Genomic DNA, 23,754 nt, shown 5'->3' with positions numbered 1-23,754 from the left:
AGCTCAGCTTGGCCCCTCCTACCTTGGTGGAGGCAGTGAATACTGCTGCTGGTGCTCTTAGCAACGGTGCCTCGGCAACAGAGCCACGGCAACGGAGCACCACGGCAACGGAGTGCTGTGTCTCCCCTTATGGAGCTTCCATTGGGCGGGCCGGCGCTGAGGCACTACACCCGCAGCAGACCTAGACCACACCGACAAAACCAACACCTCCGCCCCAGCAGACCACAGGTACAGAGAGATGGAGAAAAGGGGGTGCTGTGTAGAGGCATAATGGAAAGGAGGGGGAGATGTAATAGGGTACAGTGGGAAGAGGCAGAGGCAGAGGAAGGGAGGGAACATGCCTGGTGCCTGTTTGATTCAAGGTACTTGGATCGCAACAGCAACCAGCTGCTTGCATATTCAACACCTTGGGGGGATTGCATTGGTGTATAGGATTGTGATTATATGTGGCTAATTTCTAGGACTATATAATGTTTAGTCTGAAGCTGGCGGGCTTTTTCTTGGTAGGTGTCAATTTTCTCTACCTTCACTATCATCACCCTATCCATTGTATGCCTGCCATTGGTACTGTATCAGTCACGATCAGAGTTAACACATGTAATGCTGCTTTTGTTGGATGAACTAAACCAAACCTAATCACATGGGCAGGCTTAGTGCCACAGGACATGACATCATAGGGTCTTACTGGTTTTCTGAGTCAGTCATTGGTAATTGTACATACCAATGGTAGTGTGATAATGTAGATCTAGGGGATATACAGTGGGGTAAAAAAGTATTTAGTCAGCCACCAATTGTGCAAGTTCTCCCACTTAAAAATATGAAAGAGGCCTGTAATTTTCATCATAAGTACACTTCAACTATGACATACAAAATGAGAAAAAAAATCCAGAAAATCACATTGTAGGATTTTTAATGAATTTATTTGCAAATTATGGTGGAAAATAAGTATTTTGTCAATAACAAAAGTTTATCTCAATACTTTGTTATATACCCTTTGTTGGCAATGACAGAGGTCAAACGTTTTCTGTAAGTCTTCACAAGGTTTTCACACACTGTTGCTGGTATTTTGGCCCATTCCTCCATGCAGATCTCCTCTAGAGCAGTGATGTTTTGGGGCTGTTGCTGGGCAACATGGACTTTCAACTCCCTCCAAAGATTTTCTATGGGGTTGAGATCTGGAGACTGGCTAGGCCACTCCAGGACCTTGAAATGCTTCTTACGAAGCCACTCCTTCGTTGCCCGGGCGGTGTGTTTGGGATCATTGTCATGCTGAAAGACCCAGCCACGTTTCATCTTCAATGCCCTTGCTGATGGAAGGAGGTTTTCACTCAAAATCTCACGATACATGGCCCCATTCATTCTTTCCTTTACACGGATCAGTCATCCTGGTCCCTTTGCAGAAAAACAGCCCCTAAGCATGATGTTTCTAACCCCATGCTTCACAGTAGGTATGGTGTTCTTTGGATGCAACTCAGCATTCTTTGTCCTCCAAAAACGACAAGTTGAGTTTTTACCAAAAAGTTCTATTTTGGTTTCATCTGACCATATGACATTCTCCCAATCTTCTTCTGGATCATCCAAATGTTCTCTAGCAAACCTCAGACGGGCCTGGACATGTACTGGCTTAAGCAGGGGGACACGTCTGGCACTGCAGGATTTGAGTCCCTGGCGTGGTAGTGTGTTACTGATGGTAGGCTTTGTTACTTTGGTCCCAGCTCTCTGTAGGTCATTCACTAGGTCTCCCCGTGTGGTTCTGGGATTTTAGCTCAAATCAATTTTATTTATATAGCCCTTCGTCCATCAGCTGATATCTCAAAGTGCTGTACAGAAACCCAGCCTAAAACCCCAAACAGCAAACAATGCAGGTGCAGAAGCACGGTGGCTAGGAAAAACTCCCTAGAAAGGCCAAAACCTAGGAAGAAACCTAGAGAGGAACCAGGCTATGTGGGGTGGCCAGTCCTCTTCTGGCTGTGCCGGGTGGAGATTATAACAGAACATGGCCAAGATGTTCAAATGTTCATAAATGACCAGCATGGTCAAATAATAATAATCACAGGCAGAACAGTTGAAACTGGAGCAGCAGCACAGCCAGGTGGACTGGGGACAGCAAGGAGTCATCATGTCAGGTAGTCCTGAGGCATGGTCCTAGGGCTCAGGTCCTCCGAGAGAGAGAAAGAAAGAGAGAAAGAGAGAATTAAAGAGAGAATACTTAAATTCACACAGGACACCGGATAGGACAGGAGAAGTACTCCAGATATAACAAACTGACCCTAGCCCCCCGACACATAAACCACCGCAGCATAAATACTGGAGGCTGAGACAGGAGGGGTCAGGAGGCACTGTGGCCCCATCTGATGACACCCCCGGACAGGGCCAAACAGGAAGGATATAACCCCACCCACTTTGCCAAAGCACAGCCCCCACACCACTAGAGGGATATCTTCAACCACCAACTTACCATCCTGAGACAAGGCCGAGTATAGCCCACAAAGATCTCCGCCACGGCACAACCCAAGGGGGCGCCAACCCAGACAGGAAGATCACATCAGTGACTCAACCCACTCAAGTGACGCACCCCTCCTAGGGACGGTATGAAAGAGCCCTAGTAAGCCAGTGACTCAGCCCCTGAAATAGGGTTAGAGGCAGACAATCCCAGTGGAAAGAGGGGAACCGGCCAGGCAGAGACAGCAAGCTCACCGTTCTTGTGATCATTTTGACCCCACGGTGTGAGATCTTGCGTGGAGCCCCAGATCGAGGGAGATTATCAGTGGTCTTGTATGTCTTCCATTTCCTAATAATTGCTCCCACAGTTGATTTCTTCAAACCAAGCTGCTTACCTATTGCAGATTCAGTCTTCCCAGCCTGGTGCAGGTCTACAATTTTGTTTCTGGTGTCCTTTGACAGCTCTTGTGTCTTGGCCATAGTGGAGTTTGGAGTGTGACTGTTTGAGGTTGTGGACAGGTGTCTTTTATACTGATAACAAGTTCAAACAGGTGGCATTAATACAGGTAACGAGTGGAGGACAGAGGAGCCTCTTAAAGAAGAAGTTGCAGGTCTGTGAGAGCCAGAAATCTTGCTTGTTTGTAGGTGACCAAATACTTATTTTCCACCATAATTTGCAAATAAATTAATTAAAAATCCTACAATGTGATTTTCTGGATTTTTTTTCTCATTTTGTTTGTCGTAGTTGAAGTGTACCTATGATGAAAATGACAGGCCTCTCTCATCTTTTTAAGTGGGAGAACTTGCACAATTGGTGGCTGACTAAATACTTTTTTGCCCCACTGTATGTATGAGGTGTTGTTGATGTGTCTGTGTATATTCTGTGTGTCAGGGAAGTCTGAGCCCATGAGGTGACAATTTATGTAATAATTGCTATGTGCTATATGAAGGAAACTGCTCTCAGTAACCTCCTGTTATCCAACATAGCACTCTTTCCACCAATTGGAAACTCTTTCATTTCTATTTTTTGGGTAGTCTAACAGCGCTCACACACATTCTCACACACAAACACCTAATAATCACAGATATCATAACACTTATCATCTCTTTCTCTGTGCATGCGTGTGACACAGGAATCGGTGGTTGACAATGAAAATGGAGTCCCTGATCACATGGGGCGAGTTGATGAGGGAGTTGAGGAGTTCTTTACTAAGCGAGTCCTTCCTGTCGACACCCTGTGAGTATCTGACCAAACTCATCCTAGATAATCAAATCAAATCAAATCAAATTTATTTATATAGCCCTTCGTACATCAGCTGATATCTCAAAGTGCTGTACAGAAACCCAGCCTAAAACCCCAAACAGCAAGCAATGCAGGTGTAGAAGCACTGTAGAAGCATAATCTGACTCTTCACTATCTCATACCCAACACATCTTAACCAGCTCACAGTAAACCTCTTTAAATTTGAGTAATTTATGAGACGTTCATAACAACCTACAATAAGTACATTCAAGAAATATAATATACAACATTTCCTGACCAGATTACCTGCATGCAGGCCCTAGCTTGTCCAGGTCAGGCCACATGGCCAGGAAAAGCTCAGGGCCCTATGATTGACTAACACACACGCTGATCCTGTGCTACTCTGACTCTTCCTTCAGGAAAACACAGAATGAGGCTGGGGAACCTTCCATTACTGAACAGGAAGTGGAAGTAGCACCTACTAGCGCCGCCCCTTGCCCCGCCCCTTCCAGAACCCTAAGGAGGAAGCTGGGCGAGTTCTTCACCCTTAAAAAGCGGAGGGCTGTGAAATCAGAGGGAAGCCAAGAGGGGAAGGCCAAGAAGACCTCCATTGCCGACCTAATCCGGCCTCTCAGGGAGGCCGCCAGAGCTGAAAAAGATAAAGTGAAGGAGAATGAAAAAGTGAAAGAGAAGGAGAGTGTGGATGACAACGTTGTGACAGGAGATCCAGTGGAAGCAGAAACCCCTTCTTCTGATGGTCCCACTCCACTGAGGGGTGAGGCTCCACCCCGTCGTGCGCTAAGAGAGGGGAAGTCACAGTCTCTAATTCTACTCTCTGGATCTGCAGCCAACGCTGGGAACACCAAGAACACTGCACAAGGGAAGGTAGGTATTTGAATGTATTCAAACCGACCCTTGAAACAATTTGATGGGTAAAGCAATTTGGTAAATAATTCTACACCGCCTATGAAAGGATTGTTTTTGGTTTTATTTTGAGCATTCTTTAGTTTTGATTGATTCTTATCGGCACTGACTGCTTCTCCTTGGTTCTGGTTAGTTTCAGAAACACTCATCTGACGGCCATCATGGCTTTGAGCAGCGGCTGCAGCTCATGCTACAACGTATTGGTGTGTCCAAAGCTCAGCCAGGAGAGACACAGGTGTGTATGTATATTAATCTGAGTGTGTACGTGGTTGTGTGTCTAAGGAAAACATAAAAATTCTTATTCCATTCTACAGAGTCAGGAGAGAGAGATGAAAAAAGCTGAATCAGAGGGTAAGTCCCTTTACTCATATAACAGTTGCTGCAGTGTATGTGTGAGTCTGTGTATTGTGTTTGATGTGTGTGTCCCTTCATTTTCTGTCTCGGTTTCAGGCACTATCATCGATAATAAACCTGAGCCCCCACCCACATTTATGAAGCCCAGGACCATGTCCACCTCATCAGGTAACACACTCACGTAGACAAACACAAACGCATGCACGCACACACATACACACACACACAAACACACACACTATTGAATACAATTTTGTGTATCTTATGCTCATCTTCTTTCTATTTAGATACGAGACGTCCGGTCCGACAGAGTGTGTCCGCACATGAGTCAGCTGGTAAACCTGCCCTGCCTCCTAAGCCAATAATTAAGCGAGGCCCAACCCCACCTCCCACTGTCTCCGGTCATCTCACCCCTGAGAATGATCTAGCTCAAATACAGGAAGTAGAAGCGTGTTTCCCCACAGACTCCACCCCTACCAGTTCTAATACTGATACCTCTACCAGTTCTAAATCTATCCCCACTGACACCCCTATTCCCATCACTGTCCCAGATCCCACTGACCATTCTATTCCCATTGACACCATCCTTCACTCCCCTGTCCCAGATCCCACTAACTCTTCTATTCTCACTGACACCATCATTCCCTCCCTTGTCCCAGATCCCACTAACTCTTCTATTCTCACTGACACCATCCTTCCCTCCCCTGTCCCAGATCCCACTAACTCTTCTATTCTCACTGACACCATCATTCCCTCCCCTGTCCCAGATCCCACTAACTCTTCTATTCTCACTGACACCATCATTCCCTCCCCTGTCCCAGATCCCACTAACTCTTCCATCCCCGTTTCTACCACTGCTACTTCCTCTAATTCAACCCCCAATGACATCATCCCCTCTACGACCTCTGCACCCGTCCCTATCAATACTACAGCCCCTACCCCCAACACCAACACCTTCATCCCCAGTACTAACCCTGCCACAACCACTACCATTACCTCCATCACAACTACATCTGGCACTATGAATATTACAACTTCCACCCCCCCTACTGACATGAACTCTGGCTCTATCCCCACTATTACCCGCACCCCAATTTCCCCTACCTCCACTGACTCCACCACCCCAACCACCTCTGCGTCTTCCATCCCTAATCTAGCCACCATCACCATTACAAGCATTACTGCCCCAACACCTGTTAACACTAATACTGATACCCATACATCAACAACCCCCACCACTAATGCTTCTACCCCTACCTTTACTGATACTGCTGCCTCAACTTCTGCTGACTTGACAACTCCAACACTAAATACTTCCATCTCCATAATTGCTTCTGCTGCCAACAACACTTCTACTCCCACCCCCACTACCTCTCTGTGTCCCACCCCCACTACCCTAATTACTAATTCAGTTACCCCACCTTCATATCCTGCTGCTACTATAACAACCTCTACCCTTAAATCTATGAATGGTGCTTCCACCCTTACCTCCATAAACTCTACTGACTCCAACACTACCCAAACTAGAACTAACAATACCAGCGCAACTAACTCTGTCAACTTCACTTCTACCTTAAGCCCCACTAACTCTACTAGTCCTATCCCTACTTCCTCTACCAGCTCCACTTCCACTAACTGTGCTGGTCACACTGCTACTATCCCTAGCAGTCCGATTCCCATTCTCTCTACTAATCACTCCCCCACTGTCACTTCTATCCCCACTGCCACTCACTCAACTAACTCCACCATTACTTCCTCCCCCACATTGTCTTCTACTCACACCACTACTAACACTACTAGTCCCATCCCAACTAACTCTACTAGCCTGACCACTACCCCCACCCCCATTAACTCTAGCCCCGTCACCACTATCTCTACAAGCCCTTCTAATATCACCACTATCTCTACAAGCCCTTCTAATATCACCACTATCTCTACAAGCCCTTCTAATATCACCACTGCCACTAACTCTTCTATCCTCACCAGTACCCTCAGCCCCACTAACTCTACTACCAGCACCCCCACTAGCCCTTCAAATCAAACCAACACCACTAAACCTACTAACTCTACTACACAAACCACTATCTCAATCCCCACTAATTCCGTTACTCATAGTTCCACTAACTCTTCTACTCATAGCCCCACTAACTCTTCCAGTCCAACCCCTACTAACTCTACTAGCCAAACACCAACTAATACTATTCAGCCATCACCTGAGGAGAGAATTAGCCCTAATCCTGCAATGGGACTGCTGTCCATGACTAAGGGTACAAGTAAGTGTGTGTGTTCAATAATAATAATATTGCTTGAAATTTGGAAGTAATCTGTTGAAAATAACATCATTTGTCCTTCCCTTACCTCTCCTACAGATGACTTGAATGCCGAGAGGGTAGAGAGGAACAAGGAGACAGAGAAGGAGAAACGTAGCAAGGAAGAAGATGTCAGGAGGGCCACAGGGAAAGAAAAAGAACAGAAATCACTGGCGAACTACATAGACAAAACCATAAAAGAGGAGAAGGAAGAGGGTCTGCAGAAGGTGGATGGGATCATGAGGCAGGGAGTAGAAGGGACCAAATCAAATGAGGGTAGAGAGCTGTGTAAAAAGGATTGGGATAAAAAGAGGGAAGGAGGGACTAATGGGTCAGATGAAAAAGAGTTCAATACTAAGGAGGTGGTAGAGAGCAAGTCAAACAAGGGACCAACTACTGTGATAGAGGCAGGGGAGGCCACAGTAAAAGAAACGGGGGAGAGTCCATGGGACTGAGTACCGGAACCACATCACAGCAGCAAACCGCAGAGGGTGGAACATCAGACCAAAGAACTGAGACCCCCTCTGTGTTACACAAATGGACTGACCCAGCAACGTGTCCTTTTTTTCACGACCATGTTTACATTTGCATTGCACGTATTGTATGATTATGTAATACATTAACTGTGGTGAAATATGTTTACAATAGATGGATATGAGACATATAGTTACTTATGATTATTAAAATTAATATTCATAATGTCATGATGTCTTTATCACGCTTCAGTCCATCTGTTAGTTCCTGGCTCCAAATCTCTTTGGAATGTCTATAACTAAGCCTAAACCAGAAATGTATGACAAAGGGTGGTGAAAGGAGAGAAGGTCTGAGATAGAAGTGTTTTTTCATGGTAGTACCAGAGTGAATCCTTGCCCTATTCCCATATGCCCTCGATGACACACCTTGAGGGACAGAAATGATTGGATTGATGAAGGTAATATGTGGTAGCAGAACACATATCTGGCCATCACCTGTCTCCAAGGACAAATTGTCAAGGGCAGAAGAAGGGGAGCAATTACACAAGGAGATGTTGCTCCCGGTACTCCTATAGGCATAATTCCTTAATCTCCTTTCTTTTTTAAGGGTAGATGAAGGGACTGTACAGGTGTTCTCCATCAGTACTTTAATACCGACATTTTAGAAAAGGGGTCATGAATGGACAAGGAAAGGAATATAACGTGTGTGTATGTGTGTGCGAGCGCACGCACGCACGCGTGTGCAGTGGGACAGGACACATTTCGGTATCGAAATGGCGTGAACAGTGTTTCCCATGATAGGGGACTGCAGTGGGAACCAATTGCTGTGGAAAGGTTCACCAACGGAACGTAAATAAAGTAACACTCAGTGGAACCGCTACATTTAACCAGGCTCAAACGTGGTTGTCGTTGTTTTACTATCAGGTGAGTTGCAATATCTATTTGCTTCTGATCCCAAATGTGATAGTATAAATCTGAACGACATGACGACCTAGGGCAGTGGTTCCCAACCGGGGGATACATGGCCTATCCACAGGGGGTACGTGAGTAGACTCATGAGACCATAGGCCTACTGGTCAAATACTTCAGGGGTACTCCGGGCAGAGCAAAATTCAGTTGGTGGTACAGTAACTGAAAAAGGTTATAAACCACTGAAAAAGGGGGGTCTACAGTAGCTAGCTAACGTTAGGTGTAGGCAGCTAAGTTTGCGGTCACACGAGTAGGAGGAAGACCTCGCCGTACAGTTCACAACAAAGCTCGATATGCATATGATCTATTCTAATAGCTAGGCCTAGTTCTAATTGATCTTAGTTTAGTTTGTAAACTAGTTATGTGTGGAAAAGTTAGTACCATGAGAGCCTTTTCACTGCAATGTTTAGCTAGCTAATACATCCACAATTGTGTATGGATATTATAGTCACCACACCAGTTAGTGTAACAGGTAACTAGCTATTATACTGAAAATAGTATAAGAGACTAGTGCAACTCCCAACTTATTCTGTACATGCCTGTCTCCAGTGTTTTAGGGTGTGTGGCCATGACTCGGGGTAGGAGGACTAAGTTGGAGCCCTGGATAGAGCAGGTCATCCTGAGTTATGGCACAGAGCCAGAGGAGGAGAAGAAGAACACTCTGATGAAAGCGCATGTTGTGGGGGTAATGAGGCATCTAGTACATACACTTCATGCAAGGCCTGTGTTCTAAGTTTAGAAGGTGTGTGTGTGTGTGTGTGTGTGTGCGCGCAAGAGGGCACTTATTTTACACACACCATTTTTTGTGTGTATTTTTTACCCTTTTTTTCTCCCCAATTTCATGGTATCCAATTGGTAGTAGTTACAGTCTTGTCTCATCGCTGCAACTCCCGTACAGACTCGGGAGAGGCGAAGGTCGAGAGCCATGAGTCCTCTGAAACACAACCCAACCAAGCCACACTGCTTCTTGACACAATGCCCATCCAACCCGGAAGCCAGCCGCACCAATGTGTCGGAGGAAACACCGTATACCTGGCGACCGTGTGCACTGCACCCGGCCCGCCACAGCAGTCGCTAGTGCGAGATGAGACAAGGATATCCCTGCTGGCCAAACCCTCCCTAACCCAGATGACGCTGGACCAATTGTGCGCCGTCCCATGGGCCTCCCGGTCGCAGCTGGGTGCGACAGAGCCTGGACTTGAACCCATAATCTCTAGTGTCATAGCTAGCACTGCGATGCAGTGCCTTAGACCACTGCGCCACTCGGGAGGCTGCACACACCTTTCTGTCTCTCTCTGTAGGTTGGCCGGATGTCAGAGTCTCAGGCCCGGCAGACTGAGGGTTTGACAACGTTGCTGTTCCTCTCTGATGGAGTGGTGCACATCCCCGCCATACTGACCCAGGACGCCTGGGAGACTCTTCAGGAGTGAGTTAACATTTAGGACAAGCCAAGGGGCCTATGAGATCGTATTAAATGACATGTATGTCTAAAACCCATCTATAAACCATATCTTGTTAAGCCCAGTACAAATCTAACAGCCAACATAAGGATAAACAAGACGAGACAAAACATATTAAGATAATATGCTTTTCCATCTATCTGTATCCTCTGGCAGGCAGGAGGACCGTGAGTGCTTCTCCAGTCTCATTAATTGCACAGTGTGTGTGTTTTCATACACACTGAAGTTCAACATGGACTCTGAACAGGTGCGTGTGAATGATCCTATGATACTGGTACTATTAGTCCTTTGGTCTTAGAGAGACAGTTCATGTTCTTTAGTCTTTACCACTCATATTTTATTTTACTCTAAATGTGTCCTCATCTCCTCAGACAAAGAGCCAGTTTTACTTATCGGTTGGTGAGCTGACCACCACATCAGCTGGGGCTGCTAAAGACAACACCCCTTGCTGGTAAGAGACGCACATCCTGGCCTCTAAATCCAGACACATACACACCACAGGAGGTTGGTAGCACCTTAATTGGGGAGAACAGGCTCATTCTATTGACTGGAGTGAAATGGTAACAAATGCATCAAACACATGGTTTCCAGGTCTTTGATGCCATTCCATTTGCTCCGTTTCAGCCATTATTATGAGCCGTTCTCTCCTCACGATCCTCCTGTTCTACACACATTAAATGTAGTGACTCTCCAACTGGCTTTTGTTTCAGCACATCGCTCAACTCAGTCAGACAAAGGATCTGTACAACATGGAGGTGAGCATGGGGTGTGTGTATTTATTATTTATTTTAATTAACTAGGTAAGTCAGTTAAGAACAAATTCTTATTTACAATGACGGCCTACCAAAAGGCAAAAGGCCTCCTGCGGGGATGGGTCTGGGATTAAAAATAAATTTTAAAAAAATATAGGAAAAACACATCATGGCGAGAGACAACAAAACATTCCATAAAGAGAGACCTAAGACAACATAGCATGGCAACAACACAGCATGGTAGCAACAAAACATGGAAGCAGCACAACATGGTAGCAGAACAAAACAGGATACAAACATTATTGGGAACAGACAACAGCACAAAGGGCAAGAAGGTAGAGACAAGTGTCGGTGTTTGCTAATTTTTGTTGTTGTTGCGTATAATACATGTGTACATTACGTTGTATATTGTATTTGTTGATAATGTGTTTTCTTTTATCCCCAGATCCCTGCTTGCTCAGGATTCTGTCCATACTCAGAACACCCAGTCTGGTACGGAACTCTATACACTCTGCACTACATTGGTGATTTGTATCCTTATTGTTTGCCACACCTGTGTATATGACTGTGTTTCCTGTCTCCCAGAGTTCAGTCTGTCAGAGCTGCTGGGGGAGTGGCAGCATGACTGGCGCCAGTCTCTGTTGAAGGATGTGATGGAACTCCTGAGGACGCCCACAAACCTCCCCTCCCCACAGGCCTCAACCTCCAACGCCCTCACACACACTGGCACCAGATGGGCTATTGAAAGGTTCAGATATAAGGTGTGTGTGTGACCAACCTTTTAAATGTAAGAAAACAGTAGGAAATCTGCAACTTTACAAGAAGATTGTTGTTTTTTCCTAGAGGGAGGATACTTTCAATGTCCCTGTGTCTCACCTACACATCCCAGACAATCTGAGTCAGAAACTGCACACACCCTCAGGTAACATTTAAGGGTGTCTCACCATCTCTCTCACTCCTGAAAATCATCTATACCTGTTCTGTCTTTCTGAACTGACCGTTGTGTTTTATTTAGAAGACAACAGTGAAACGCAGAGTGGACTGGTCCCTCCATCTGAAGACAGACCGACAGACCCACCAGAGACAGATCAACCAATCCTTGCTGCTGACAGCAGGCAGACTGACAAGCCAGTGCCTCTGGAGAGAAGACATCCGGCCCATGAGCAAACACTTTCTCGTGACTTATGTTTGTTAACTGGTCCGTGCTGTAGATTAAGTATTTGTTATCAGTTACTGCTAGCTGAAGTATGCTGCTACCACAATAGAGCCCAGTGTGTGTACAAATGTCTCTATTTTTCTCTCCCTCTCTCCAGAGGAGAGTATGGATGGCGAGGTGGTGTCAGGGATGACCGGAGGAGCAGTGGCGAGCCCATGGGACATGTTTGCACCAGCAGCAGAGCTGCTCAGGACCTCCTCTGCATCTGATGGTATGCTCCTTTCCTTTTAACTTTTTAATCATTCAACCTTTACACACACACACACACACACACCACACCATGCACATTTATCTTTGTGCCGTACTACAGATATTATGACTTCTGTCTCTCATTGGTTCCCTGACAGAATCCATCACCTCGGAGCCCCTCCCCCTCCAGAAGAGCCAGTCTCTGCTTGACTCCACTCCACAACCAGTCACTCTTGCAACATTTCCCCTGGCAACCAGCACCCAGGTGCCATCCCTGACCCCTGGGGCCACCCAAAGGTCAGGCGAGCGCTCCCTTCCTCCTTATCAAAAACCAGGCCCCTCCCACAGCCTACTCCCCTCCAGTGGCTCCTCCTCCACTGTGAGTCTATCTACAAAGAACCAACACTCTGGCATGAAGCTCCACCACGGTAGCTCAACCACAGCACATCAACTTACAATCACAGAGCAGCAGGATCAGGTGGAGGAAGAGGAGGATGTTGTGAAGAGGTGGTGTAGTAAGGCTAAGAGGAAGAGTTCCGTTCAGACCCCCGAGGATAATGATATCACCTTGGAGGAGGAAGATATGCAGAAGAAACGCAGCCCGCCCTCCTGGATGTTTGAAACTCAGAATATTCCCAGGATTGGGGAGGGAAGCAGCTGCAATCAGAACGCAGTTGCAGCAATAGCCCCCCAGAGGCCCTCCAATGTAAGGGCGACCAGTTTTAAACCAAGAAATAGGATTTATATTGACCATTTAGTGGAATTTTGAACCTGTCCATTTTGTTAGATTGGTGTGAAGTAAATTATCTGTCTTGCTCTCTCAGGTTCACAGTGATGGTACTTTGTTCTCATATTCTTATCAGCTGTGTGGCCGCATTTCGAAGGATTTAAGCCATTTAAAGTGAGTAAACCGTGTGTGCGTGTGTACCGTGCCTTCGGAAAGTATTCAGACCCCTTGGCTTTTTCCACATTTTGTTACTTTACAGCCTTATTCTAAAAGGGATAAAAAAAATATTTAAAAAATCCTCAGCAATCTACACACAATACCCCATAATGACAATGCGAAAACAGGTTTTTAGACATTTTTGCAAATGTACAAAAAAACTGAAATACGTAAGTATTCAGACCATTTGCTTTGAGACATGAAATTGAGCTCAGGTGCACCCTGTTTCCATTGATCATCCTTGAGACGTTAAGTCTACCTGTGGTGAATTCAATTGACTGGACATGATTTGGAAAGGCACACACCTGTCTCTATAAGGTCCCACAGTTGACAGTGCATGTCAGATGAAAAACCAAGCCATGAAGTCAAAGGAATTGTCAGTAGATTGTCCACATTGACTCAGTACCCCCTGTATATAGCCTTGTTATTTTCATGTAATTTTCTTGTTACTTTTTTATTTTATTTTGTAAATATTTTCTAAACTCTATTTCTTGAACTGCGTTGTTGGTTAAGGGCTTGTAAGTAAGCACCTGTCTACACCAGTCTACACCTGTTGTATTCGGAGCATGTAACAAAAAAAATGTGATTTGATTTAGAGCTCAGAGACAGGATTGTGTAGAGGCACAGATCTGGGGAAGGGTACCAAAACATTTCTGCAGCATTGAAAGTCCCCAAGAACACCGTGTCCTCCATCATTCTTAAATGGAAGCAGTTTGGAACCACCAAAACTTCCTAGAGCTGGCAGCCTGGCCAAACTGAGCAATCGGGGGATAAGGGCCTTGGTCAGGGAGGTGACCAAGAACCCGATGGTCACTCTGACTGAGCGCTAGAGTTCCTCTGTGGAGATGGGAGAACCTTCCAGAAGGACAACTATCTCTACAGCACTCCACCAATCAGGCCTTTATGGTAGAGTGTCCAGACGAAAGCCACTCCTCAGTAAAAGGCATATGACAGCCCGCTTGGAGTTTTCCAAGAAGCACCTAAAGACTAAGACCATGAGAAACAAGATTATTTGGTCTGGTGAAACCAAGATTGACCTCTTTGTCCTGAATGCCAAGTGTCACTTCTGGAGTAAACCTGGCACCATCCCTACGGTGAAGCATGGTGGTGGCAGCATCATGCTGTGGGAATGTTTTTCAGCTACAAGGACTAGGAGACTAGTCAGGATCGATGAAAAGATGAACAGAGCAAAGGACAGCAAGATCCTTGATGAAAACCTGCTCCAGTCCGCTCAGGACATCAGACTGGGTAGAAGGTTCACCTTCCAACAGGACAACGACCCTAAGCACACAGCCAAGACAGCAGTGGCTTTGGGACAAGTCTCTGAATGTCCTTGAGTGGCCCAGCCAGAGCCTGGACTTGAAACAGATTGAACATCTCTGGAGAGACCTGAAAATAGCTGTGCAGCAACGCTCCCCATCGAACCTGACAGAGCTTGAGGATATGCAGAGAAGAATGGGAGAAACTCCCCAAATAGAGGTGTGCCAAGCTTGTAGCACCATACCCAAGAAGACTCAAGGCTGTAATCGCTGCCAAAGGTTCTTTAACAAAGTACTGAGTAATGGGTCTGAATACTTATGTAAATGTATATTTCTAAAAACCTGTTTTTGCTTTGTCATTATGGGATATTGTGTGTAGAATGATGAGGGGGAAAAAACAATTTTATCAATTTTAGAATAAGGCTGTAACCTACCAAAATGTGGAAAAAGTCAAGGGGTCTAAATACTTTCTGAAGGCACTGTATGTGTGTACAATGTGTAACTGTGTGTGTCTGTCCGTCCGTATCCTGCAGGATTCCTGATGGCATGTTGCACTGGGCTGTAAGGTACCTGGTCCCTTCCATGCAGACGGAGGTTGTCAAGGATACACAGCTGCGACCCCAGACTCACCCCAGTTGACCACCTGAGGTCATCACCCCCATCTTCCCATTGTGTTGAATCCATAGTGTACAGAGGCAGCTTTGTTTTTTTATGAATCTCTATTGTTACGTTTACATTACACAGATGTTCTTTCCTTAATTTGACATTTGAATAACACACATGCACTTATTTCCTTATGCAAACATTCACTGGCTGCTATAATAAAATACAAATCATATCAGATGTCCTCTAGAATCATTTTTGCAAAATATAAGCACGACAAAAATAGTCACAGGTACATAATGCTTTTACATAGTGCTTTAAACAATTATATCTACTCAATGGAAGCCAGTGTCATGTGCTGGTGGGGTGGGGGCTTGCCCTGGGGATTCCTGAAGAGGCGAAGGCATAGAGGAAAGGGTTGAGGCAGCTGTTGATGATGGTGAAACCCATGAGGATATTCCAAGCTGAGTCACACACATTCTCCACAACCTCATTCTGCACGGCCAAGTTCACCAGGGCCAGCAGGTTGAACAGGTGCAGCGGAGTCCAGAAGCAGAAGAAGGACACAACGATGCAGGTGACCAGCTTGGTCAGCCTCCGCTGCCTGAATAGGGCCGCCTGGCTCACCCTCTTGTGGAGGTAGAAGTAGGACGTAACCAGGATGCAGCAGGGAACTACAAACCCCAGCAGCGTTTGGACAAGTAGGATGGCCATTTCTTGTCTGAGGTTCTGGTAGTGCCAGGTGCAGGATTGGCGGTTGTCGTATGTCTTGACGTCAAGGACAGAGAAGGCGGGAGAGGCAATGAACCCTGCCAGCCCCCACAGGGACAGGAGGAGTGCCTCTTCCCCCATACGGCCCAGCCGCGCCCAGCTGTGGGGGTACAGCACCTGGACGTAGCGCTGCACGCTCAGCAGGGTGATGGTCAGCACACTACCATTCAGGCTGCAATAGATCAGAAAGAAGAGCAGCTTGCAGGCGGCGGAGCCCAAATCCCAGTTCCTCAGAAGGTTGTTAATCACTAGAGGCAGGCACAGCAAGACCATCAGGTCACACAGTGCCAGGTTCAGCATCAGACGCATGTTGAAGTTCCCACTCTCAAATTTCCGCCCCACGACAATCAGAACCACCACATTCCCAGGAATTCCCACCATGCAACAGAAGCCCATGATCACGCTGGGCATCACGCGGGTCATGTGCCAGTACGGATAGGACTCTGGCTGCTGCATGGGGCTGAACTGTCCAGACTATTAAAATCCACAGAGAATGCTGGTTAGAAACTCAACAGGGATGTCTCACTACCTCTGTCTGGCTGGGCTGACTGAGACACACTAAGCTCTGAGTTGTTCCCCAGATTGGCTTAACTACGGGTGGTAGTGATGATATGCTGTGAACAAAGAGTACCTGTGTGTGACTCTGGGCCGGGCCTGTTTTGAATATACAACGTGTGTACAGCTCTGTGTTATGTGAAGGTAACAGCCTACCAGCATGACACACTCATGTATAGCCTCCTGACCCATGAGAGTTACAGGAAAACCTCAACAGAGGCCCATAACACCCTCACAAACTTTTGTCACCGCCTGGTATGGCAACTGCACCGCCCGCAACCGCAGGGCTCTTCAGAGAGTGGTGCGGTCTGTCCAACGCATCACCGGGGGCAAACTACGTGCCTTCCAGGACACCTACAGCACCAGACGTCAAAGGAAGGCCAAAAAGATCATCAAGAACATCAACCACCCGAGCCACGGCCTGTTCCGAGCCACGGCCTGCCACTATCATCCAGAAGGCGAGTCAATACAGGACTGAGAAGCTGTTCTTCAGTTTCTATCTCAAGGCCATCAGACTGTTAAACAGCCATCATTAGCCGACTTTCACCCGGTTACGTAACCCTGCACCTTAGAGGCTGGGTTACGTAACTGGGCTGGCCACTTTAATAATGTTTACATACTGCTTTACTCATCTCATATTTATATACTGTATTATATTCTACTGTATTTGCCTCGTTAAATTAAAGGTGATTTTTTTTTTTTTTTGTCAGTGCCACTCCGACATTGCTCAATGTAATATTCATATATTTCTTAATTTCATTATTTTACTTTTAGATTAGTGTGTATTGTTGTGAACTGTTACATACTACTGCACTGTTGGAGCTAGGAACATAACCACCCGCAATAACATCTGCTAAATATGTGAATTTGATCAATACAATTAGATTTGATGGAGGGAGGGGGTGAGGGCCCTCGGAGTGTGGTGTCAGGGAAAATAACCTCACACTCAACGTCAACAAAACTAAGGAGATGATTGTGGACTTCAGGAAACAGCAGAGGGAACACCCCCCTATCCACATCGATGGAACAGTAGTGGAGAGGGTAGCAAGTTTTAAGTTCCTCTGCATACACATCACAGACAAACTGAATTGGTCCACCCACACAGACAGCATCGTGAAGAAGGCGCAGCAGCGCCTCTTCCTCCTCAGGATGCTGAAGAAATTTGGCTTGTCAACAAAAGCACTCACAAACTTCTACAGATGCACAATCGAGAGCATCCTGGCGGGCTGTATCACCGCCTGGTACGGCAACTGCTCCGCCCACAACCGTAAGGCTCTCCAGAGGGTAGTGAGGTCTGCACAACGCATCACCGGGGGCAAACTACCTGCCCTCCAGGACACCTACACCACCCTATGTTACAGGAAGGCCATAAAGATCATCAAGGACAACAACCACCCGGGCCACTGCCTGTTCACCCCACTATCATCCAGAAGGCGAGGTCAGTACAGGTGCATCAAAGCTGGGACCGAGAGACTGAAAAACAGCTTCTATCTCAAGGCCATCAGACTGTTAAACAGCCACCACTAACATTGAGTGGCTGCTGCCAACACACTGACTCAACTCCAGCCACTTTAATGATGGGAAATGATGTAAAATATATCACTAGCCACTTTAAACAATGCTACCTAATATAATGTTTACATACCCTACATTATTCATCTCATATGTATACGTATATACTGTACTCTATATCATCTACTGCATCTTTATGTAATACATGTATCACTAGCCAGTTTAACTATGCCACTTTGTTTACATACTCATCTCATATGTATATACTGTACTCGACACCATCTACTGTATCTTGCCTATGCCGCTCTGTACCATCACTCATTCATATATCTTTATGTACATATTCTTTATCCCCTTACACTTGTGTGTATAAGACAGTCGTTTTGGAATTGTTAGTTAGATTACTTGTTGGTTATTACTGCATTGTCGGAACTAGAAACACAAGCATTTCGCTACACTCGCATTAACATCTGCTAACCATGTGTATGTGACAAATAAATTTTGATTTGATTATTGATGAACCATCATGACCTTATCCATGCAGGGTTATAGTTTTTACATTTAACACAACCTTTGGGTTATGTTGGACAAGGGCAAAGCAATTGGATAGAGTTCGACCACCTCAGAATTTAGTCTACAGGATTACTTTATTACTGGTTATTACACTCCAGCACGATAGGTGGTGGTACTGCCGAAGTATACCTACTGCATCAAACACGGAACAGGAAAAGGAGAAAGGGAGAAGACAAGTTGCGCATGGTTACGTCCTTCCATTTTTCTTTGTTATTGTTATAATACATGTTTTGCATTGCATTTCTACCAGAGGATTTTGGAGTTAGATTTTGTTTAGTGGTATTGGAGCAATGTCGAGTGTGCCTGCTCCGAATCGCTCATCCGCCGGCTGGCCGCGCGGGGTAAGTCAGTTCGGCGGGAACAAATACATGAGCGCGCCTGCAAAACCACTCAGCCTGGAGAGAACCATTAATTTGTGAGTAACAGGATGAAGGGGGGACGAGGATTGGTTTCTAACTTCAGATTATGTGTGTATGTATCGTGGTTATGCAAAGACTCCTAAAATACCAGTCTCATTCAATTGTATGGAAAAATTCATGGATTGCAAGCTTTGCAGTAGCCAAAATCCGACAAAAGTTAGACGTTGGTTACATTAGTCGGAACACGGCTATGACACGATCAGGTTAGCACAGAGTTGGCGAGAGATATGGCTCGGAAAATTGACCTCAATACCAGTTATTCCAACAAATCGAGAATATTTTTTAATGACTGCTAGTTTTTTCGTCAGTATGCTAGGCTAATGCTATAGCAGCCCATTGGATTCCACGAAAAGTTGAATCCTAGCCGAAGATGGTGGCTAAATAGGAACCTTAACAAACGATCTTGTCTGTGTAAGTGGGCGTTTCATCTCTCGCGTGAGCATGCGCCCCCCCTCGTGAGCTCATGCCTCTATAAAAAAAATATAAACTGAATAAAATAAAAAAATTATAAACTGAATGCTGATTGGCTGACAAGCATGGTATATCAGACTGTATACCACGGGTATGACAACATTTATTTTTACAACTCTAATTACGTTGGTAACCAGTTTATAATAGCAATAAGGCACCTCCGGTGATACATGGCCAATATACCACGTCTACGGGTTGTGTCCAGGCACTCCATGTTGCGTCCTATGAAAGAACAGCCATACCACCCCCAGGCCTTATTGCTTAAATATCTAACCCAAGATAGTTCATCTGTGTCATTTACAGTGGTAGTAAATTAAGCATCGTGAGCAGAAAGTTGGCATACAACAACTTCCATTGACAATATTAAATAGGCTAATTAACATAATTTACATAACGATGAACCCATGTATTGATGTGAAAACAAATTTGTATTCATATGAATTAATCTATTATGTTTGTAAAATGTGAAACAAGTACAGGCTAGCGATATCTTCTTCTTCTTTAGGATTTGATTGTCAGATCACATCTAACTTTTAGGTGCATACACCACCACCTATTGCACTGCTGTGAGACCATTCACGGCCTACCTACATTAAATTCTTGATACATTAGTGGAAAATTGCCCCTCCTACTATTTGCCCTATAATAATAAAAACTCCATTCCACTATTTAACCCTATCTAATCCTACTCCAGACCACAGGTCTTGAGAGGACAGAACACTACCACTCAACACCCGCTAGTGAGATCCTATTGGCACGTTGTAGCATGTGTTTGCATATTTACGTTAGGGAACGCCTACTCTGAAGTGCGTGTGTGCAATAACTCAATTCACTCGTGCACTCCTAAACAACACCACCTTTAGAAACTTTGGAAAAGGGTTAAATCTACAAAATGCGGTCCACTCTGTTACAGATTATAGTTTTGGAAACAGAAAATATTATTAAGATCAAGATCAAATGTATTAAGATAAAATGTTTAATCAATGAGAAAATTTGCAGAATGTCTGCCAAAATCCATCTTCTCCCACTGCCAGCCACTGGGATTCCTCTCATCACCATATTTGGTAGTGAGTGGAAATGCCAACCAGATGCTTCACATTTACATCAGGTGAAATATCTGGCTTGTTCTGTTGGCTCATTCTTCTGTCTTTGAGCTAGCTTTGGTCTACTTATTGTCCCCTCCCTTTCACTCCACCTGTCCCGCCCAGAAAACATTAGCCAGTGAGATGTCTCGCCCTGGGGCACCCACGGGACGGGGGCAATAAGTAAACCAGAGTGGCCCCGCCCCGGTCAGAAAAAAATTAGAGAGTGGGGTGTCTTGCTTTCTCTACCGTTTCTGGCATAGCGTTGGGGTGGGCAACTACTGGAAGTGTTGTCGAATCTAGTGGACTGCTATAGCATTAGCTAGCCTAGCATGCTGACGAAAAAACTTGCAGTATTTAAATCTCGATTTGTCATTTAGGATGATGAGACCATTAGTAGTACGCTGCCATCTCCCATCCCTGGATTGAGGTACATTTTCCGAGCAGTATCTTGAGCCGGCTCTGTCCTGATCGTTGCATAGCCACCTTCAGACTGGAGAGAGAATGTGATGAACGTCTATTTGGATTCTGGCTAGCTTTGCAACTGGCTCTATGTCCTATTTGACAGGCAAAGTTTGTGACATAAAAATGATGATGAATCGATAGTCTACCGTCCTGTAGATGCATCCTCATTCAAAAGCTATATTGTGTGTGTTCGTGGGGGGGTGACTGGGTAGCAGTGAAGGCTGCTGAGGGGAGGACGACTCATAATAATGGCTGGAAGGAACGGAGCGATTGGTATGGCATCGAACACATGGAAACTGTGTGTTTGATGTATTTCATTCCATTCCACCGATTCCGCTCCAGCCATTACCACAAGCCCTTCCTCCCCAATTAAGGTGCCACCAATTGCCTGTTCTGGGTAGTGTGTGCATGTTATTAGAGGCATGCTATGGGATGTGCACCCTTAAAAATGGTATTCATGACATTGTGTTTCAGATACCCTCTCACCAACTACACATTTGGGACCAAGGAGCCTCTGTATGAGAAGGACAGTTCAGTGGCAGCACGGTTCCAGAGGATGAGGGAGGAGTTTGACAAGCTGGGCATGCGGAGGGCAGTGGAGGGAGTGCTTATTGTCCATGAACACAGGTTGCCCCATGTACTGCTGTTGCAGCTGGGAACCACCTTCTTCAAACTGTAAGCACGACCACCAACCAAGCACAGCCTGCAGGAGTTACACCAACAGTCTGTTTGTTTTTAAAGTGTGCATGTGTGTTTGTATGGTTCTCTTATAGGGTTGTCTGTATGTCTCTTGCAGGCCAGGTGGAGAGCTGTGTCCGGGGGAGGATGAGGTGGATGGGCTGAAACGCCTGATGACAGAGGTACGATACACATGCACTCTCAAAGGAGGCCGGCCAGAGTTGGAATCACAACCTCAGATGACATCCATCCTAGTGTTCACTTAGCTCTCAAACTCTTCTTCTCTGTATGTAGGGTTTTCAGCCATTCCATTCCCCTACGTTTGGCTCCGTGTAAACTCCAATTCCAATGCTGTGTTTTAACGTTTAGAAACATCAATAATCATTGTTTTGAGAAAGAATCTTTAAAAAAATAACTTATTGTAGCAGGTTTGCACACATTGTGTGCCTCCAGTTGATGAACAACACTTCCTCCCCAGTTAGCTCACACACAGGTAGCTAATTAGCACAGGTGGCAGCCTATGTCTGCCTTAAACAAGCGCTGTAACATGGAGATATGGTCTTGTGGGAACACAAACCTAACCCTATAAAGGTGTGTAGTCATTTACAGTTTGAAAATATATTTTTTGATTTTTTTTCCCGCTGATATGAAAGATGCATTCTTTATGCTTCCAAAAAAGTACTGCAAGTGATGCGTGTTAATATTTAGAGAAAGTGTCAGGGGCTCTTAACAAAACGCTAAAGTAGTTTGCATCTACCAGTGGGGTAGCATTCTTTAAGATCCTGCAGGAAGCCTTGATGCCATAGTGATTGTCTTTACTGTGTCTTTGTCAGATCCTGGGCCGGCAGGACGGGGTGAAGCAGGATTGGGTGATCGATGACTCCATCGGAAACTGGTGGCGCCCCAACTTTGAACCCCCACAGGTGAGCACATCCCCAACACGCAGTATAGTTTACACTGAAATGTATCGAGGAGGAGATATTGAGCCTACAGTAAATATTTGTGTTTGTCTATTCTGCTGCAGTATCCCTACATTCCAGCCCACATCACTAAACCCAAGGAGCATAAAAAACTCTTCCTGGTTCAACTGCAGGAAAAAGGTAAGTTCCCCTTAGCTAGTCAAAATCTGTTCTACATACTCTACACACATAATCTTGAGTGATATTTGCTTCTGTGTCTCAGCTCTGTTTGCAGTCCCAAAGAACTACAAACTGGTGGCAGCCCCTCTGTTTGAGCTTTATGACAACGCCCCCGGCTATGGGCCAATCATATCCAGCCTACCGCAACTACTAAGCAGGTAGTGTGTGTGTGTTGTATATTGTGTATTAAGCACTTTTGTGTGTGTGTGTGTGTGTGTGAGCTTAGGTATGCTGTATATTCATATTTATTTCCTGTAGGTTCAACTTTATCTACAACTAAATGGTATGAGAATGGGCACAGTGGCTAGCTGTCTCTGTGAGTGCAGCCAATTATGGGTGAAATGAAGACATGGAGGTGAAGTAAAACAATGTGGGGAAATCCAAATAAGGCTACTCACCTCTGGCTTCCCGGTAAGGCTGAACAAAAAACCCACCACCTCAAGAGAAGGGACTGTAAATGTGCTGTTTACAATGATGGATGAAAATACACTGTCAGAATTTTTGTTTGGATCTGAAAAAAATCTGTCATTTCTTACATGATTAAACTGCAACCCAGTGTCTCAATCAGATTTTATGCTCTTGCAGCAGAATACATTTGTTTGATTAAAGAAACAACAGCATTGAGTTTCCTGTTGTGTTTTAACCTGTATTACTGTCATGCTATTTCATTTTCTTTAAAATAAATAAGTGTTTTCATTTAGACTTGGTCTCTTATAACAAGTGTGTTGATGACCTCTTGGTTTTGATGTATTATTTTCACTATAGCATATATATACATATCTCTTTGTGATGTCATTTGGAATCAATGTCAACTTTCACTGCTATATTGACATTAGGAAGTAGGTGGCTGCAAAATGAAGTAGATGGCTGCAAATGCTTTACTTTTTAACTCTTGACAAAAGATATGCTAGTTCTAGGTCCCAAGAAACAAAGCTCTGCTGTCGGATCTGACA

The 23,754-nt window shown here is 45.2% G+C and overlaps 4 protein-coding genes across 5 annotated transcripts; 3 read left to right on the top strand and 1 right to left on the bottom strand.

Moving 5' to 3' along the window:
* The first annotated feature begins 40 nt into the window (after positions 1–40).
* Positions 41–8,368, top strand: LOC112263727 (mucin-5AC). Its single transcript, XM_024440272.2, has 8 exons — positions 41–228; positions 3,576–3,679; positions 4,105–4,570; positions 4,743–4,844; positions 4,924–4,960; positions 5,060–5,131; positions 5,251–7,236; positions 7,333–8,368. Exons 1-8 carry the CDS (start codon positions 130–132, stop codon positions 7,725–7,727), a joined length of 3,261 nt encoding a protein of 1,086 aa, XP_024296040.2. The 5' UTR covers positions 41–129; the 3' UTR covers positions 7,728–8,368.
* Positions 8,369–8,520: 152 nt separating this feature from the next.
* acd (ACD shelterin complex subunit and telomerase recruitment factor) lies at positions 8,521–15,371 on the top strand. 2 transcript variants are annotated; one of them, XM_024440274.2, is made up of 14 exons: positions 8,521–8,669; positions 9,264–9,399; positions 10,016–10,140; positions 10,331–10,421; positions 10,546–10,625; positions 10,885–10,929; positions 11,372–11,418; positions 11,512–11,687; positions 11,770–11,848; positions 11,945–12,124; positions 12,240–12,353; positions 12,490–13,037; positions 13,156–13,232; positions 15,067–15,371. In XM_024440274.2, the coding sequence occupies exons 2-14, from the start codon at positions 9,283–9,285 to the stop codon at positions 15,170–15,172; spliced, it is 1,785 nt and encodes a 594-aa protein (XP_024296042.2). In that variant the 5' UTR covers positions 8,521–8,669; positions 9,264–9,282; the 3' UTR covers positions 15,173–15,371. The 2 variants fall into 2 exon arrangements, with proteins under 2 accessions (XP_024296042.2, XP_024296041.2); XM_024440273.2 differs by having other exon boundaries at positions 8,522–8,669; positions 11,942–12,124.
* A 116-nt stretch (positions 15,372–15,487) lies between these two features.
* On the bottom strand, positions 15,488–16,363 carry LOC112264205 (C5a anaphylatoxin chemotactic receptor 1-like). Its single transcript, XM_024440769.1, has one exon. It carries the CDS (start codon positions 16,361–16,363, stop codon positions 15,488–15,490), a length of 876 nt encoding a protein of 291 aa, XP_024296537.1.
* Positions 16,364–18,692: 2,329 nt separating this feature from the next.
* LOC112263726 (cleavage and polyadenylation specificity factor subunit 5) lies at positions 18,693–23,503 on the top strand. Its single transcript, XM_024440271.2, has 7 exons — positions 18,693–18,962; positions 21,459–21,659; positions 21,781–21,844; positions 22,496–22,585; positions 22,687–22,762; positions 22,845–22,959; positions 23,060–23,503. Exons 1-7 carry the CDS (start codon positions 18,838–18,840, stop codon positions 23,079–23,081), a joined length of 693 nt encoding a protein of 230 aa, XP_024296039.1. The 5' UTR covers positions 18,693–18,837; the 3' UTR covers positions 23,082–23,503.
* The last annotated feature ends 251 nt before the right edge of the window (positions 23,504–23,754 follow it).

The sequence above is a fragment of the Oncorhynchus tshawytscha genome, linkage group LG04, assembly GCF_018296145.1.
Source record: "Oncorhynchus tshawytscha isolate Ot180627B linkage group LG04, Otsh_v2.0, whole genome shotgun sequence".
In the NCBI taxonomy this organism is placed as follows: domain Eukaryota; kingdom Metazoa; phylum Chordata; class Actinopteri; order Salmoniformes; family Salmonidae; genus Oncorhynchus; species Oncorhynchus tshawytscha.
This window is presented reverse-complemented; position numbering and strand designations above follow the sequence as displayed.